We start from the raw sequence: 16,065 nt of genomic DNA, 5'->3' as shown, positions 1-16,065 counted from the left end.
GTTATCTTCTTCGTCTTTTTATTTGAGTAAACAAAAACAATCGACAGTATAACTGTAGCGTCCTGAATGAGTTCTGTATTATTTACCATTCTTGTCAATGAAGGATCTCAGTTACATGTGCAATCACTACGGCGATCAACTACGAAGCGAGTACTTTGAGTGGCGCGGGGCCGCTAGACGCAGGTCTGTGTCTCCGCTATCGCGCGCGTGATTCTGCGTCTCGCGCACAAGTCGCGTGACGCGGTGCAGTGTGTTAGTCGCCTTAGTTAAGTACCTAACCAAATGGACTATAGCAATGGATTCTTGATTGTACCTAAACACAAAAAAAGATAAGTATTTGTGTTATAAAAGCCGTAATATTTAAATTTGCAGCACGCTGGATGTGAAGCGATATATGATCACATGTTCACCATAAACGCCGACAAGTACACAGTTACAACTGAAAGCGGTGTAGTTACAGGTAATTTCGACACCCTTGCCTTTTTAGTTCACTTTTTATGTTATCAAAATAGTATCCTGTAACATAGATACAATAAAATGGATTAAGCGCAACTGCATATAAACAGTTGCATCGCAGATATATTGAATTTTTCACTTCTTATGATTGATTTACGTTGCATTAGTTGAAACCCATTTCAGATAGAATAAGTGCGGTGTGGCGTTTGATATTTTTACATTGTACACTTATGTACCTACATACTTTTTTTTACTGATTTCCTAGTAAACAAAAATACTAAATTTATTATAATAGATGTCAAGAAGTTCATTTGTTGTAATTTTAATGTTGGGTAATTTTCTGAAACGTTGGAAAAATGTAGTTCGAAGACTCATTATCTTTGGCTCGTATTATGTTCTACGTTTAGATATATATTTTGAAGTTTTATAAAATAAATTTGTATGGCTAGAAACAATTTGAAGTGAAACGAAATTTAAAATGATTGGACAATAGCTAAAAGAAAAAAGAATCATGGTAGTAAAAAAATCTGTTTGCTCCATCGTTTTCGTTCATTAGCTTAAAGTTTGACAGGTGTCAACTGTCAAATGTGGAAAAATATGGGAAAAACATTCGAAGAAACATTTATTTTTCTGAAAATTATAAATTTCTTCGTGGCCCCACACTATGGGCGCATAAAATGAAATAATGAACAAATATTATATAAGCCCAACCACTGGATGCGTGAAACGGATTTCTATCCATAGACAATTACTATACAGTGACTTGTATACATATCGATAACAGTTCTGCTTCGAAGGTATGCCATTCGTGTTTTACATCGAAAATTAAGCGAGGTCATTGTTTGGACTTAACATCGCAGTTTAGGTAGGTACTGTATCAAAAATGTTGATATTGCTACGTATCGGATGTGAATAAAATCACTGCCAACGACTGGAAGAATGTAGTGAGGAAAAGGGTAAAAGGAAAGCGTAGACAAAAATATTAATATAAACAATAATAATAATGAAATTCATAATAAATATAAGTAGTTTAGACGAGCCACATTGATGTCGGAATAGGAATGTAAATAACGTAATTTTAAGCATAAAACTGTATATCATTTTGTTACTTTTTTAAGTTTTATTATTTATTACTAATTATGACATTTCTTCCACAACATTTATTCAATAACTGGTATTTAAAAAATCGATAAGTTTATCATTTCTCAATGTTTCTCGAGAAGACAATATGGTTAGAATTAGTATGTATATGTACATACATTTACATCACTTAGCGATGGGCGAGTCGAGTTATTTAACTCGATTAATTCGAGTTACTCCTACAACGACTCAACTCGAGCTACTTTTTGTGATCTCGAGCAAGCTCGGTTCGGTTCCCGCGCCGAGTAAAGAGCACGTCAAGCTTGACACTTTGGACCGTTCCTCATAGAGTTAAATTTAAGCCTTTAGTGTCAAGCTTGAGGTGCTCTTGACCCTGTACTTATTGTTACAGCGCGTCGGCTATTCATTCTCACACGGTCGATTCGGCGACTTTCGGAGCACGCCCGAGTCGCGGTCGGCCGATCGTGCCTAACTCGGCGAATCGTCGGTTCGAGTTTTACTCGCGACTCGCGGTTGTTCTGTCAGATACCGAGTCGAGTTAGCAGTCACGTCAACTCGAGTAACTCGAGTTGAAGAAAAATACAACTCGTCCCATCACTGCATAAATAATAGCTGTCATCCAGTATTGCCAATTTGTGGTGAATTCCCCAAATTCGGGAATTTTAACTCAATTGGACAGTTTGTGGGGTTTGGCGCTGTGGCGAAAATGCGGAGATTCTAAAATTTTATCATTTTGTTTAATCTATCGATTGCTGATGCATCGCTAGTTTGATAGTGACTGATAAAAACACTATTATGTAACGATATTGATATATTTTCAACATCGCACAAACCCCGCATTCTTGATAAGCTGCTTATATAGAATTATATTCGGGGAAGAACTTTAGTAAACGGGACGTCAAAAGGGGTGAGAGGGGCAGTGGGGAGGAGACCCCCCTGCAAAATTTCAAAGTTAAGACGTTGATAGTTATCGAGATATTCATTTTTGAATATTCCAAAAAATATATATATATATATATATATATATTTTCGCACCAAATGCACGGGAAAAAGAGTAAAAAATGTGGGAAGAGGGGTAGGCGAGGGGAACCCCCCAAGAAGTTTCAAACTAAGAATATTAATAGTTAAAGAAAAAAAAATTGTGAAAAATAACCTGAAAATGATATATTTTGTCGTTTAGTGCACACACGGATTCCAATATCTACCTATATCGATCCAATTCGTTTTTGCCCAGAAAGACTTCTGCGTTTGTATTAAAAAAACCTAACCTAAACAATCCAATTCGTTTCTGCCCAAAGGGACTTCCGCGTTTTTATAAAAAACACCTAACTTAAGCTAAATAATCCAATTCATTTCTGCCCAGATGGACTTCCGCGTTATACAAACTTAACCTAAATAATCCAACTTATTTCTGCCCAGAGGGACTTTCGCGATTGTAATAAAAAAAAAACCTAACAATCTTTACACACAACAAACAACAACATAAACACGCAGTAAAAACACTCAGTAAATGTCTAGAACGCTACAACATAAACACGCAGTAAAAACACTCAGTAAATGTCTAGAACGCTTACCGTGAAAAGCCAAGAGAAATAAGAAAAAAAATAAACGCGATAAATGACGTTGCGTTTTATTGTTGAAATTACGAAATAGTTATTGAATTATCATTACTGTTTCAAAGTAACCTTCTTCAGAAATAATATTTTAAATATAATGTAAATGCTATTAAATAGTGTTTAAAAAACCAATAAAACACAATAAACTTTCAAAATTTAAAAACACTGGATATCATTACAGTGGAATGTCGAAACACAAGACATTAAATTGCGTCCGCGTGCTTTTTTGACATAATTTTCGGATTAGGTAGTTGTTAAATGCGTTTTTTTGCTTAAATTTTCACGATTTTCAAAAATTATTTTCTCGAAAACCTTTGGGGTCCTAAAACTGAAAATTTGTAGAGAGGTTCCTTTTGATTAGGTCTATCTCCAGAATTTGAACGCCCAACTCGACGTCACGTATACTAAAGTTGAGCCATATTCGGTACGATCAGAGCACTTGGTTCTGAATTGTAAAATTACCAGTCGGTGCGTGTTAAGTGCGCGACTTTTTCTCCCGCTTAGGCTGATCCCCCATACCTACGAAGAAAAACCAAATCTGCTATTGCCATACAAAGCTGAGCATTTGGTATTTCCACACCACAACTTGCCACTCATCAACCTTAGATACTAAATTTAATTTACTCATTGATTATTTGTAACCTTACTATAGTGTCACCAAATGCGCAACAAACAATTATGTTACTTAATATGTAAGGCTGAGATAAATTATTTATGTTTTTTCAATGACTGATTAATGTTGACTCTCATTATAATAAATGGTTTACGGTCATTTAATTATATAATTATTTGCATTACATTCTGTTTGTAATTTACATTCACAAATCGTAATAGATAGTTACAGTTTGTGTTTCTTAATTCTTTGTTATAGTTTTAAGCGATGGATTTATAATAAATAACGAGAACTCGAGAATTTGTGAACTTTGCTCTCCCCAAATTTGGGGTATTTTTACCTTGATTTTTAGGGAGTTTGGTATCGGCAACGCTGCTGTCATCCTACACAATCCTGTATTATGTATTGGTTGTGTTAAAAACATTATTTGATGTTTACATTATCATCTCGTGATTCTACCAATAAACGTTGTTGGTTTGTATTCTAAATAAGAACACAAATAAGTACTAAATCAAGCAAGAATATCGACGAGGGATGGCAACGAATAATGTCTGTTACAACATTTGCAAAAGCAAAAGCTTTGCAATGAGAATGACCGACTCCAAAGTGAGCGCACAGACTGGCCATTAGGTTTGTCAAAACACGTGATAGACTGGTAATCCCACTTGCACAATCTGGTCCTACCACAACTTATTGAATTGTGGGTTTACACGAAGTAAGGACGACCAATAACATCAGTGTAGAGTTTCCTTGTGACTAGATCTACCTCAAAAAGTAATATTAAGACCCAACTTTACGGCAGCTATTCTTAAGTTGAGCCATTTATCTCATTGATTCTGTTCTCAGCAATACAGTAGATTATTTAAGAGGTTTATAGAGACCTAGAATATACTGCTAGTAATCCCACCTCAAAGTGCTCAATCTGAACTTCAGTCAACTGATGATGCATTGTAGTTGAGTTTAATGATTTTACACATTAATCTTCATACTGTCGTGAGTTTTTGTTGGGAAACTGCATAGAGTATATAACCAGAAATAAAGACGAAATGACATTTAATTGGTTTGAAAACTATTCTGCCATATCATTACTGTGACAACTGAGCTCTGATTGGCCAGCCCGTATTCTAAACAATTGACGGGTGTCGTCAATTGTTTCACTTCAAATCTACCAGTTAACTTGAGCTTTGCTATAATGGTTGAAAATTGAGTAACTACATATTTAATTGCTGATGAAATTTGATTGTTTGTTTTGTAATTAGATGTTTTGCTGTTTTTCCCCACACTACCGAATGGAACTGCACACCAATGTAAGAGATATTATCTTTATTACAATTAATACAGAATATTTTTGGAATATGTGTGATACATACACACATATCAGTGGTTGGCACTGTACTATTTCAGCTTTCACAATCATAATCATTGTCATCATCATCATTACCCACACCATCATCACAATCATCACCATCACCATCATTATTATAGTCGCCATCATCATCATAGTCATCATCTCCACCTTAACCGTCATCATCGTCACTACCGTCATTAACGTTTCACATTGCCCTGTAAGTAATAATCACGCACCGGTCGTCCATAATGAGAAGGAGCACCATTTGATGGTAATGCAGAATCTGGTGAACCTGGTACCTAGCGGTTATTTTTTGCATTATCTCTTGTTTACTTGATAAACCATACGGCGTTACGCGTGAGACTAGAATTGCGGCGCAGGCGCGCAGCGGGCTGTCCCACTTACAGTGCCCCTCAGCAGTGCGTGAGCGAGCGCACTGCTGGGGGGCGGGCGCTTAATGCATTTGAGAAAGATAGCTACTCTGGCGATTCCTTTAGCGGGCCCTATAAGTTTTGGTAGCACGTGTCGTGCAAGTTCATAACGTTTAGATCAAGTGATTGTGAATTGATGTTTACCGCAATAAAATAAAAAAATTTGGACATTTTTTGCAATGTATTTTTTAGTGATTTGGGTTTAGGTTCGGATATAGAATGACCTCTGTAAAATGGCCAGAATGCAAATCATACAATGTCTTGTATTATGGTCCTTTAAACTTTATTGTGCAACAATTAGACAAAGGGAACTTTAAAACCCACGCAATTTTGTTCACAATATTCTACGACCTTGACAACTAAAATGTATCCAAATATCATTCTTGTCTCTCATTCTCGTCTACGTGTAACTCGAACGGTTACTTTAAGTATAACAATTAGATGGTGATAATGACAGTGATCGTCTGATGACGATGATGAAGGTAACGACGATCATGGTGATGATGATGATGGTGGTGATGATGATTGTGACGATTATGTGGATGGTAATGATGATAAGTGCGATGATAATGATGATAATAATAATAATAATACTTATTTAGATATATGGCCTTACACAGATAGAAGGGTTTTGTTAAAAGTGGAATTAAAATATTAGTTACATGTTAAATGTTCTTTACTTATGTAAGTAATATAAGATTAAGTTGACAAGTGTGTGCGATAACGACTTTGGTAGGTAATATAGTTGCGTGATACAATTTTCACTTGTTCTGATTATTCCATGCTCTAGTCCCTGCGCAACGTACTACGGTAACCACGTGTGGGAATGGTTACATCATTTATAACAAAATTAGGTATGCGAAATTACGTGAAGGTTAAACTTTGATGTTTGATCTTAATACCCATAAAGGAGGGATGTGTGGTCTATTCATTCCTACGATAGCGTAACCTAAACTGCGGACACGGTAGTTAAACAACGATTTATTGGTGGCCTAATGAAAATGATACATATCATTGCCAATCCTGGCGTGTCAGGGACATGAGCTACGTAATACCACAGATTATAGAATATAGTAATACTATTTTTTAACTAGTGATATTCGTCACATCCATGTAGGTAATATATAGTTGAAAATTGTAATTAATTGATGTAATTAATTTACAACAAAATCAGTCGAGTTTCGAGTCGAGAGTACGATGTATCAAAGGGATATTAATCAGTTGGAATATTTTCGATAACAGTACTTGACAGTACTTTATTTCGAAGTTCTTTAAGTTTGGAGTAAATACTCGTAGTGCACCTGATAGATTTTAATTAGCAATTTGTTCAAAAAGTGCTTTGGTCAATTACAAGAACACCATGTAGGCACTGCGTGGTTAATAATAGTATTATTAATTTATTTTCCTCGTTCTTGGCGTTTGCGTATATGTGGAATATCAGATAATAGTTTAAATTTAAACAAGTTCTTACGTATTTGTATTAATAATAATTAACCCCCCCCCCCCCCCCCCCCCACCCCACATTTTGGCTTCTTTATTTTTGTCACATGTACTTCGTGAATATGGTTTTCCCTTATTTTTAGCATTTTTCGGTGACATTATTAATGCTGGGTGTTGTGGTAATGGCGTAATGGAGTTTAATTTAACAACCAAACATTATTAGGCCACTGTGCTCGATGAAAAGCATTAAGCAAGAAATGAACGCTATAGCATACATTCGTACCTACTAATGTTTATACAGGGTGGACCATAAGTCTTTTTACTTTTCAAAAACTTATTACAAAAACACTAGATAAATGAGATAAAAACTGTTTACTTATTATGAAAGTACACAAATAGGGGTTTTATTTCTTAAAAATTACATCATCCATATGTGACCCTTGATTATTTTGACACTGCAGTAACCTGGAGCGGAAATTTTCAATGACAGCTGTACAGGTGTTTTATGAAATGTTCTGCATTTCCTCGCGAATACGTTCCTTTAATTCCTCAAGAGACACTGGGTTGCTGTTGAAAACTTTACTTTTAAGGTATCCCCAAAGAAAAAAATCCATTGGGGATAAATCTGGGCTACGAGGTGGCCAGTTAATGTTAGCTCTTTTGGATATAACTTTTTGTCCAAAAATTTTGCGAACTGCATTCAATGACTCATTGGAGATGTGACATGTTGCCCCATCTTGCTGAAACCATGATGGTTGATTAAAACCATCAAAATTCTGTAGCGCTGGAGCGAAAAAGTTATGTAGCATGGCAATATACCGCTCTGTATTCACTGTAACAGCATGTCCTCTTTGATCTTTGTAAAAGTATGGACCAATAATGCCTCTTGCTGACAACGCTGCCCATACGGTAACCTTGGGTGAATGCAGGGGGTTTTGATGCTTCAATTTAGGATTAGTGTCACTCCAATACCTGCAGTTTTGCCTGTTTACGTGTCCATTTAGGTGGAAGTGTGCCTCGTCTGAGAAAAAAGTGTTGGTGAAACTAGTGAACCTCTGTAGCATTTCGTTAGCAAATTGGAGCGTGTGAGCATGATCTTGAGGCTTTAATTCCTGGACCATTGAATTTTGTACGGATGTAAATCTTTGTGGAGAATGCGGTTTAAAGATGTTCTGGGCACATTTACGACGCTAGACCGCTTTCGAGTAGAGAGGCTAGGTTGTTCACGAACAGACGTTCTTACACGCTCTACGTTTTCTGGATCTCTTGAAGTTCTAGGTCGGCCGCATCGTGGTTGATCCATTGTTGAACCTGTCTTCTCGAACTTCAGGACCCATTTTCTAATCAATTGAATCGACGGAGCTTTATTTTTATGCCGTAAGTTGTGAGGGCAATATTTTCGTTGCGCTATAGTCGAAGAATCGTTGTTTTGATAGTACTCGCGTACGCAGAGCGCACGTTGTGCTCCCCTAAACGACGCCTTGGCACTGAATTCCCATTGGCTGCTTTTGCATTTCGTAACTTCTCCGTCCCACCCCGCCGTCGCTGCTCGACGCAGCTACCGATTGAAAAGTAAACGGACTTTTGGTCCACCCTGTAGAATAAATTAAGTGTTGTATATGGAACATATAAAAACTCCACATAAATTATCATTAGAAATATACTATTGGGCGTGTTAGCTCCCATGTTGGCCTGACTCGTTAGCTGATGTCTTCCGACATTATTTTGTGATGTGACAGCATATACGAATGTGGCGCTATTCTGTCGATAATACATAGTATACTTTCGTACTATCGTTTGTCATTAAAGTAATAAAGGTATGTTTAATAGAATGTAAAAAATCGCCTCATGATTTATCACTAGCAAATATATAACTAGCCGTGTTAGCCCACATGTTCGATGTGATCCAGCATTTATAAACGAATGTGGCGCTATCCTAACAATCGTACATAGCATATTAGCGCCATAGCTATATTAATCAAAAATAGAAAAATTGTACCTAGCAACGCCATCTATTGTAGAGCGTCGAATAAAACACCAGACCGCTTTAGGACAATGGATCTTAAGCTAAGCGACCAATTCTTTGAAAATTTCCTATTTCAATATGAATAATGTAGTTTTCTTCTTAAAATGGAGTGATTGGAGATTTGAAAAATTGTAAATAACAATAAATTGACATTAACATTAAATTGTAAATAAAAAAAAGAAAAATTTTTTTAACAAAACCCTAAGTTAAAAATCGTCTTATGATCCAATGCTGTGAAATTTGCGCTACTGTTAGTGCCATCTTTTAAGATTAGCCTGAACTGCTAAGTACACGTATCAGGCCTATTGTTAATTTTAGTACTTTTGCTTTTGTATAGATGGCGTTTATGTCGTTTGCGTAAAACAACATAAAAATTTGAAAGTTTTTTCCATTGACTTACAAATAAATGGACGACGGGTCTAATACAAAAACAACGAAAAAAAATGTCCCAAGTCAACCTATTCGAAATTTAAATTGTTATGTCATCGCAGTATCGCGCTGTCCGTAGAACAAATGAAGACTAAAGCGGAGTGTCGCGCTCTGTATACGATTTTAGCGCCTTACAAGTGCGGACACTTTTTAGCGCGGACCCGACGTCCATATAATTGTAAGTCAATGGTTTTTTCAATCATTATACATAGATTTTAAGGCTTTCGTGGTTATTCACTAAATGATTATCACTAATTTCAGGCTTCTTACCACGGTATGACTTCTTTTTATTTTCCCGCTATTTCGGAACGGTTGCACGCTCCATGGTCACAGGTTGACTGGACAGTGGCAGATGACAGCTATAAGAGCAGACTTATCTTTCTACCCTCTTGCGCTGTCGACGATTACTACCTTCATCGCGATTTGCTGTGGCGTTACCATTATCACTCACTTTTTTCCCACAAACCACACACTGTAACCACACGCGAAACTGAACTCGAGGTGTTTTTGTTTTTATTACTGCATGCACTAAGGACCGGATTCCATGCACTGGACAGTTTAAAACCATCATCACGGTTAAGTGTTTTGTACTTCGTGATCTCAATGGTTTCTCTTCTCCAACCGTGGTATGTAGTGACGTGCTGTTGACAGTACCTGGGGGCTATGCAACTCGATCCAGTGGTTAGTGTCAGTCTGTGTGAGATGTTGTGCTATAGCCGGCTTCTGTGCATCAGTTTTTTAATGCTCGGATGTATTCCTTCATACGATCGACAATTATTGTTCGTTTAGTCTGACCGATATACGTGCTCGCACAACTGCAGTTCACTTTATAGACACCCGGTGTTTGTAAAGTAAGGTGGTCTTTTCGTGAACGTAACATTTTTCCTATTTCGGTTAAGGGGGTTTTTATGGAAAACTTCCTTAGCAACCTGCCTATTTTAGGGGTGACAGCCCTTGTACATAGGGCAGAAAAACTGGTAATCTGTACGTCAATTTGCCTCTTCCTTTTGTGTATTGGTTTACATGTTTTTATTTCGTATCCAACCTGTCGCAAAACCGTCTTAACGTGCTCCTGTTCCTGTGGCAGGTGGTGTGCATCACAAAAATCATATAAGCTCTATTGGTTAATGTCCTGACGGCCGAATGTAGGTGTTTTGGGTGATGATGTAAAGTGGCATGTAAATATTTATCCGTCTGAGTTGGTTTTATATAGAAATATCGGGAAAATAAAAAGAAATCATACCGTGGTAAGAAGCCTGAAATTAGTGATAATCATTATAGAGTTTATCTTTGGTTTAACTGGTTAAACCTTATTGGTTTTGAATTTATAGTAATATCATGGTGGGTTTTATAAGTATTTACCTGTATATTTAAATATTGTTAGTCATTCCGTTTTATCTGTTAATCTCTCTGTAAGTTTCTTACTATAAACAATGAATATTTTATTACCACTCCATAAATTCCAGCTTATTTAAGTCATAGATAATGTAACAACGTATGCAGTCGGAATCATCACTGAACAGCGTACTGATTTTGATTCAAATCGGAATCGATCCGATCGGGAAGTCTCGAAATCAGATGGGTTTCTGAGCGAGAAGATGAACTTAATTCCTACTATATCTTTCTAATTTGTGAATTAAATCAACTATTGTTCCGATTAGAAGTGTCAAAAGTTTCCAATCGGCCACTTGTGAATCGCAATTATGCGCCTCGACTCGGAAAAAACGCAGTTTCCGATCGGAACAGACAATCGAAATCAAGCTGCAGATTCCACATTGCAGTTTTGCTTCAAAACGTTCTGTAGGCTGATTTTAATTCAAACCGGAATCGGGTAGCCGATCGAAATCAGATGGGTTTACGAGCGAAAAGATGAACGTGATTCCTACTATATCTTTCTAATTTGTGAGTTAAATAAACTATTGTTCTGATCTGAAATGTCAAGGGTTTCCGATCGGGAGAGAGAACCAAATCAAGCTGCTGAAACAAAATTACGATGCAACCCATGCATAATCAATGAATTAGCTACAGAACCCTTTCAAGTGCCAATTTAGAATAATAGCTATAACCTATCGTGATTTGTTCGATTCTGTCCCATTTCTCATTGGATTTATAAAAATATAGGTTCTGAGATCGACCCCGTGGTTACAATAAACATTTTGATTTGATCTCACAGGTGAAAAGAAAGTCGTAGGTGGTACACCATATGACTTCAGGGTGCCAAGACTTCTTCGAACTATGTTACCTAGGGTCCCGATGGGAGGATACGAACTTAACTTCTGTATTACTCAGGGTACTGAGCAAGATTTAACGTTCCACGGTCGGTAAGAAGTCTTTACATTTGCTGTTTACAAGTAGGAGTGTCTACCGTCAGATTTAATATTAGTAGGCGTATGTAGGTACTACAACAGTAAACAAATCTTAATTTGTTGTTTTATTTCAAAACGATACGTAAAATAACTGTCCGTAATGTTGCATAAAAGCCCAACTTTGTATCAAGTGATACACGCAATTTCTTTAATGCTTAATAAACTACATTATCAAGTGAAATTGCACACGAGCAACAACTCGACTTGTTAGTTACATTCCGAAAGTATTTCACACCATTTTGAATATACAAAAAAAATAGTTTAAAATATAATATGACGATAGTTGTGTGAAAGTAGGTAAAGATAACTTACCGACTCTGTCGCTCGGCTGTAATCAAAGAATGAGTATTAAAAATCATGGTCGTGTGCAGTTTGTTAAAATGATATATAATAATGAGATGGGGTGAATAGAAACTTGGTAATTTCTGCAATGAATGTAGGTTTACAATGATTGTAACGATCGTAGTACGATCACATAGGCCTTTTTATTTCTAATTAAAAATGTTCATTTCAGTTCGTCAAAATTGCTTCTATCAACCCCTATATTACAATATATTTTTAAATTTATCTAAACAAATTGCAAAAAACGGAATTTTTATTAGTTTGTGTTTGTGCAATTCACAATAATAACCTGTGTAACCTGTGAAAGGATCTTTGGGTCGTGAGTGGAATTTTGGATAGTGAGAAAAGCTTGATTATGGAATGAATTAATGGAGAAGTGTTTTTGGAATACTTTTGTACGCTTGTCCTTCAAAAGCTGGTCGGTTGGACGAGTGTATACGAGGGGACGTCAAAACGTTCGCGCAATAGGGGAACATGGAAGAGAAGCAAAATGAAACAAGTTCTTTTTTGTTTTTCAGTATATTCTCCCTTAAGTCTATCTAATACATTTATCAGTTATTATTTTTTCTTTTTCGGTACGTTTTCTCTGAAATCTAGTACATTTATCAGATCTCTCAAAAAGGTTGTGTATTCCTTATTGGGCGGTGTTGCCGCTTTTTCGTGCCATTGTACTGACTCCTGTTTTGATTCATGTTTATAGCTATATACTCAAGTTCCGTCCACTGATAATTTGACTCAATATTTCATTCCTGTTCTCACTGCAGAGTTCCAAATCCGCACGTGATCATTCAATGCGCTGCCGTTTCTAACCGTTAGAGCATTATCGGCCCATTTAGCATTTTAGATAAGTCAATATATCGCATGTTATATTCAAATAAAGAAATAACTCAAAATGTACAAGTTACAAGATGTAATCATAAACCGTAGTAACGCCACGCAAATAATAAGTACACTCCAATTGCCTTTCGCTTTGAATAAAATTGAGCGAGATAAAAGGTAGAACACGACCAAAATGGTACCTACCTAAAGATACAGGGAACTCTTTACAACACATACAGACGGACAAACAGTTCACTGAAATAACGTAAAAGTGTTGATGATGAAGGAGAAACCGTTCAGTTTCTTTTTTAAGAGTTCTTACAAAGAAGGTGAAGTAAATGTACTAAATAAAAGGAAGATGAGACTTATCCAAGAAAGATCACTTCAAAAAACTTATACAAAAAGACAAAAAAAAGCAGATTTAATATACTCGGTATTATATGTTACAGTACAATAATTTTGTACGATATTTGATGTTAATTTTTGTGATATAATTTGGAGTCTGAATTAACGATACTTTTTAGAAGTGTTATGTTTAGTTCAGTATAGATAGAATATGTTCCTATTTTATTTATTGTTAATTTAAATTAATAAAATCTAATTTCATGTTTTCTTTTATTATTAAAAAATCAAGAAACTAAGTTCGTAAATTTTCATAAAAAGGGAGCCTAAAAGTAGTTACGAAATTTCATAAAAATAATTTTAAATGTTTCAATATAAAAGTGGAGTAAAGCCTTATTTGGCCCTATGGTTAAATATCTTTTTGTTAATAAACAGGCTTACCTATTGTGTTTTCTTCCGCGAGATGCTTGATAAAATACCCTAAGTTTTAGTCTTAAAGTTAATTAAGTAGGGACATTTTTAACTTCATAGTTCATTTCTATACAATAAATAATTTTTAAATAAATCTTGCACATGCTTATACATTCATCTACAAATTACAACTATTCTATTTGTTCAAATTCTACATAATTTCTTATCCATATACAAACTTTGTACTTGAAGTATACAAAACTTTAAACCTTAATGGCCAAAAAACATTATTTCATTATTTTAATTTATTTCTTTGTTTGAATAAGCGTGCTATATGGTCTTGAAGGGTGTTCGAAACGGTTATAGATTAGACTCCCACTCTTCCTGCAATTTATTTCATCTTCAAGTGAGTATATTCAAGAGCGAATTCCTTGACTTTTTCGTCATTGTCTGCAGAAAAACTGAAGCGCCCGGTTCTGTTGGTGTCCTTCTTCATTTAACTCTGTTTAAATCATTGTTTTCCAAAGCATGAGTTCCCGTAAACAGATGACATTTCGTCTAAAATGATTGTGGTGATTTTCCTTGCTTGGTAAGGAATGTCGTCACGGCACAAAACTCAATTTTGTCCGTAGTTGGCTTTTTCTTCCCGCTTGACATGTTAATTTAGCGTTAACTAAAACCTTATGACTCGATTTGACTAAAACTTTGTATTTAGTAAACTTTGTATGTAGAATAATTGTATTGAGTATATGAATAGGAAGTACCTAAGTACCTACCAGGGAAAAAAAAGGAAATGTTCAACCCGTATATTATGCGAACTTTTTGACTTGCTCTCGTACCTATACTATCCTCTGTATGAACCTACCTAGAATGTAGCTAATTGAATTTCACTGTGTGCCTCCGTACTGGAGTTATAAGTTATCTTAATTTCTTTTTCAGGGCATTGCACCCATGCACCGGCAGGGTGCTAGAAGTATACAGCAACCAGCCCGGCATGGAATTTTACACCGGCAACTTACTCCCCGACCCGGATAAGATCGTGGAGGTAAAAAGCTACAAAATTGCACGTTTGTGAAGGGACTACTTTGAACAAATAACGTTCGCATGTGAACGAATCGAGCTTCGAACTTGAATGAAAAATGAAGCTTTTCAACTTTCAATATTAGCTATGTAATTTTAAATTAGCATAGTTATGCACGTGATTTAGATAATAAGTTTGTAAATGGAGTTTTCGAGTAGTTAGGTAAATACTCGAGACAGAAGTAGATTTCTGGTTAATGACATAGCAATGTTGTATTAGCCGCTGCCGACTGATGCTGAGGAGGAAAACGAGGTGAAATCCCAATCCGAGGTGGCAGGGGAGGAAGGCAGTGAAACCTCGAAAAGCGAAATAAGTGAAAATGGTGAAGAAGCGCTAGCGGAAGGAAGCGAGGTGACTTATGACATAATTTTTAAATTTGTTTATAATTTTTTTAAGAAATTTTTATCTGGCGGGAACTACACTACGCCACATCAACTAATACCTACCAAATAATTAAAAAAATATATTATTATAACTCTAATGTGTTCATAAGTTTTGAGACAAACTTTCAATAAAAGAAAATAATACTAGCTGTTTAATTCTTTTTTCAATTTTGAATTTGGAATGCTTGTGTTCTATTTGTACGTTTTTAAATTAATTTTTATTATTTTTCTTGTGATGGAGGCAACAAAACCGTTATGCCGTTACACGAGGCGAAAGACATCGCGCGGCCGCCGCGCGGCGATCGCCTACCTACCACGCCTTCATGTACATTAATGGCGAATCTGAATTCTATTTACTAGGAAACAACATTTAAATTCCTCTGAATAATACAAACGCGCGGCCGCCGCGTAGACCAAATTGAAGCCAGACTCTCCCGCGTGCCCGAGACGCTCATTTAAGTTAAAACTAGAGTTGCAACGAATATTCGGTTACTAGTCGGCCGAATACCTAAAAACAGGAGGAAGAAATAAGAAAATACAGTAAATTATCACAAGTAGTAACTTCAATGACATAAAAAAAAGGTAACAAAACAAATTACTTACGTAATTTTGTCATGAAATCATGATTAAATAAACACTAACAAAATCAACCTAGTACTTATTATTTGCAAATGAAAATAAAATTAAGTTTTTAAAAGTTAATGAAACTTCGTTAAGATGTCATAAATTTGAATTAAAAACTTTAAAATAAAATTTCCATTTTTGTTTCTTTTTCTTTCAAAATCGTGCATCATTACTGATTTAATTTAACTTATATAATAGGGGTTAAAGTATGAAATTGCCGATTTGTACTGAAAATCT

The 16,065-nt window shown here is 35.8% G+C and overlaps 1 protein-coding gene across 3 annotated transcripts in view; it reads left to right on the top strand.

Annotated features, from left to right (window-relative positions):
* Window positions 1-16,065, top strand: part of LOC113228863 (aldose 1-epimerase-like) — a 29,488-nt gene that overhangs the window by 3,224 nt on the left and 10,199 nt on the right. For 2 of the 3 annotated variants that reach the window (XM_026462291.1, XM_026462285.1), the window contains exons 5-8: window positions 373-460; window positions 11,634-11,781; window positions 14,680-14,785; window positions 15,041-15,172. In XM_026462291.1, the coding sequence (XP_026318076.1) occupies window positions 373-460; window positions 11,634-11,781; window positions 14,680-14,785; window positions 15,041-15,172 (474 nt within the window). The remainder of the gene's footprint in view (window positions 1-372; window positions 461-11,633; window positions 11,782-14,679; window positions 14,786-15,040; window positions 15,173-16,065) is intronic. The other variant, XM_026462297.1, reaches the window with a different exon arrangement.

The sequence above is a fragment of the Hyposmocoma kahamanoa genome, unplaced genomic scaffold (assembly GCF_003589595.1).
Source record: "Hyposmocoma kahamanoa isolate Upper Pololo Valley unplaced genomic scaffold, ASM358959v1 100021, whole genome shotgun sequence".
NCBI lineage: Eukaryota > Metazoa > Arthropoda > Insecta > Lepidoptera > Cosmopterigidae > Hyposmocoma > Hyposmocoma kahamanoa.
This window is presented reverse-complemented; position numbering and strand designations above follow the sequence as displayed.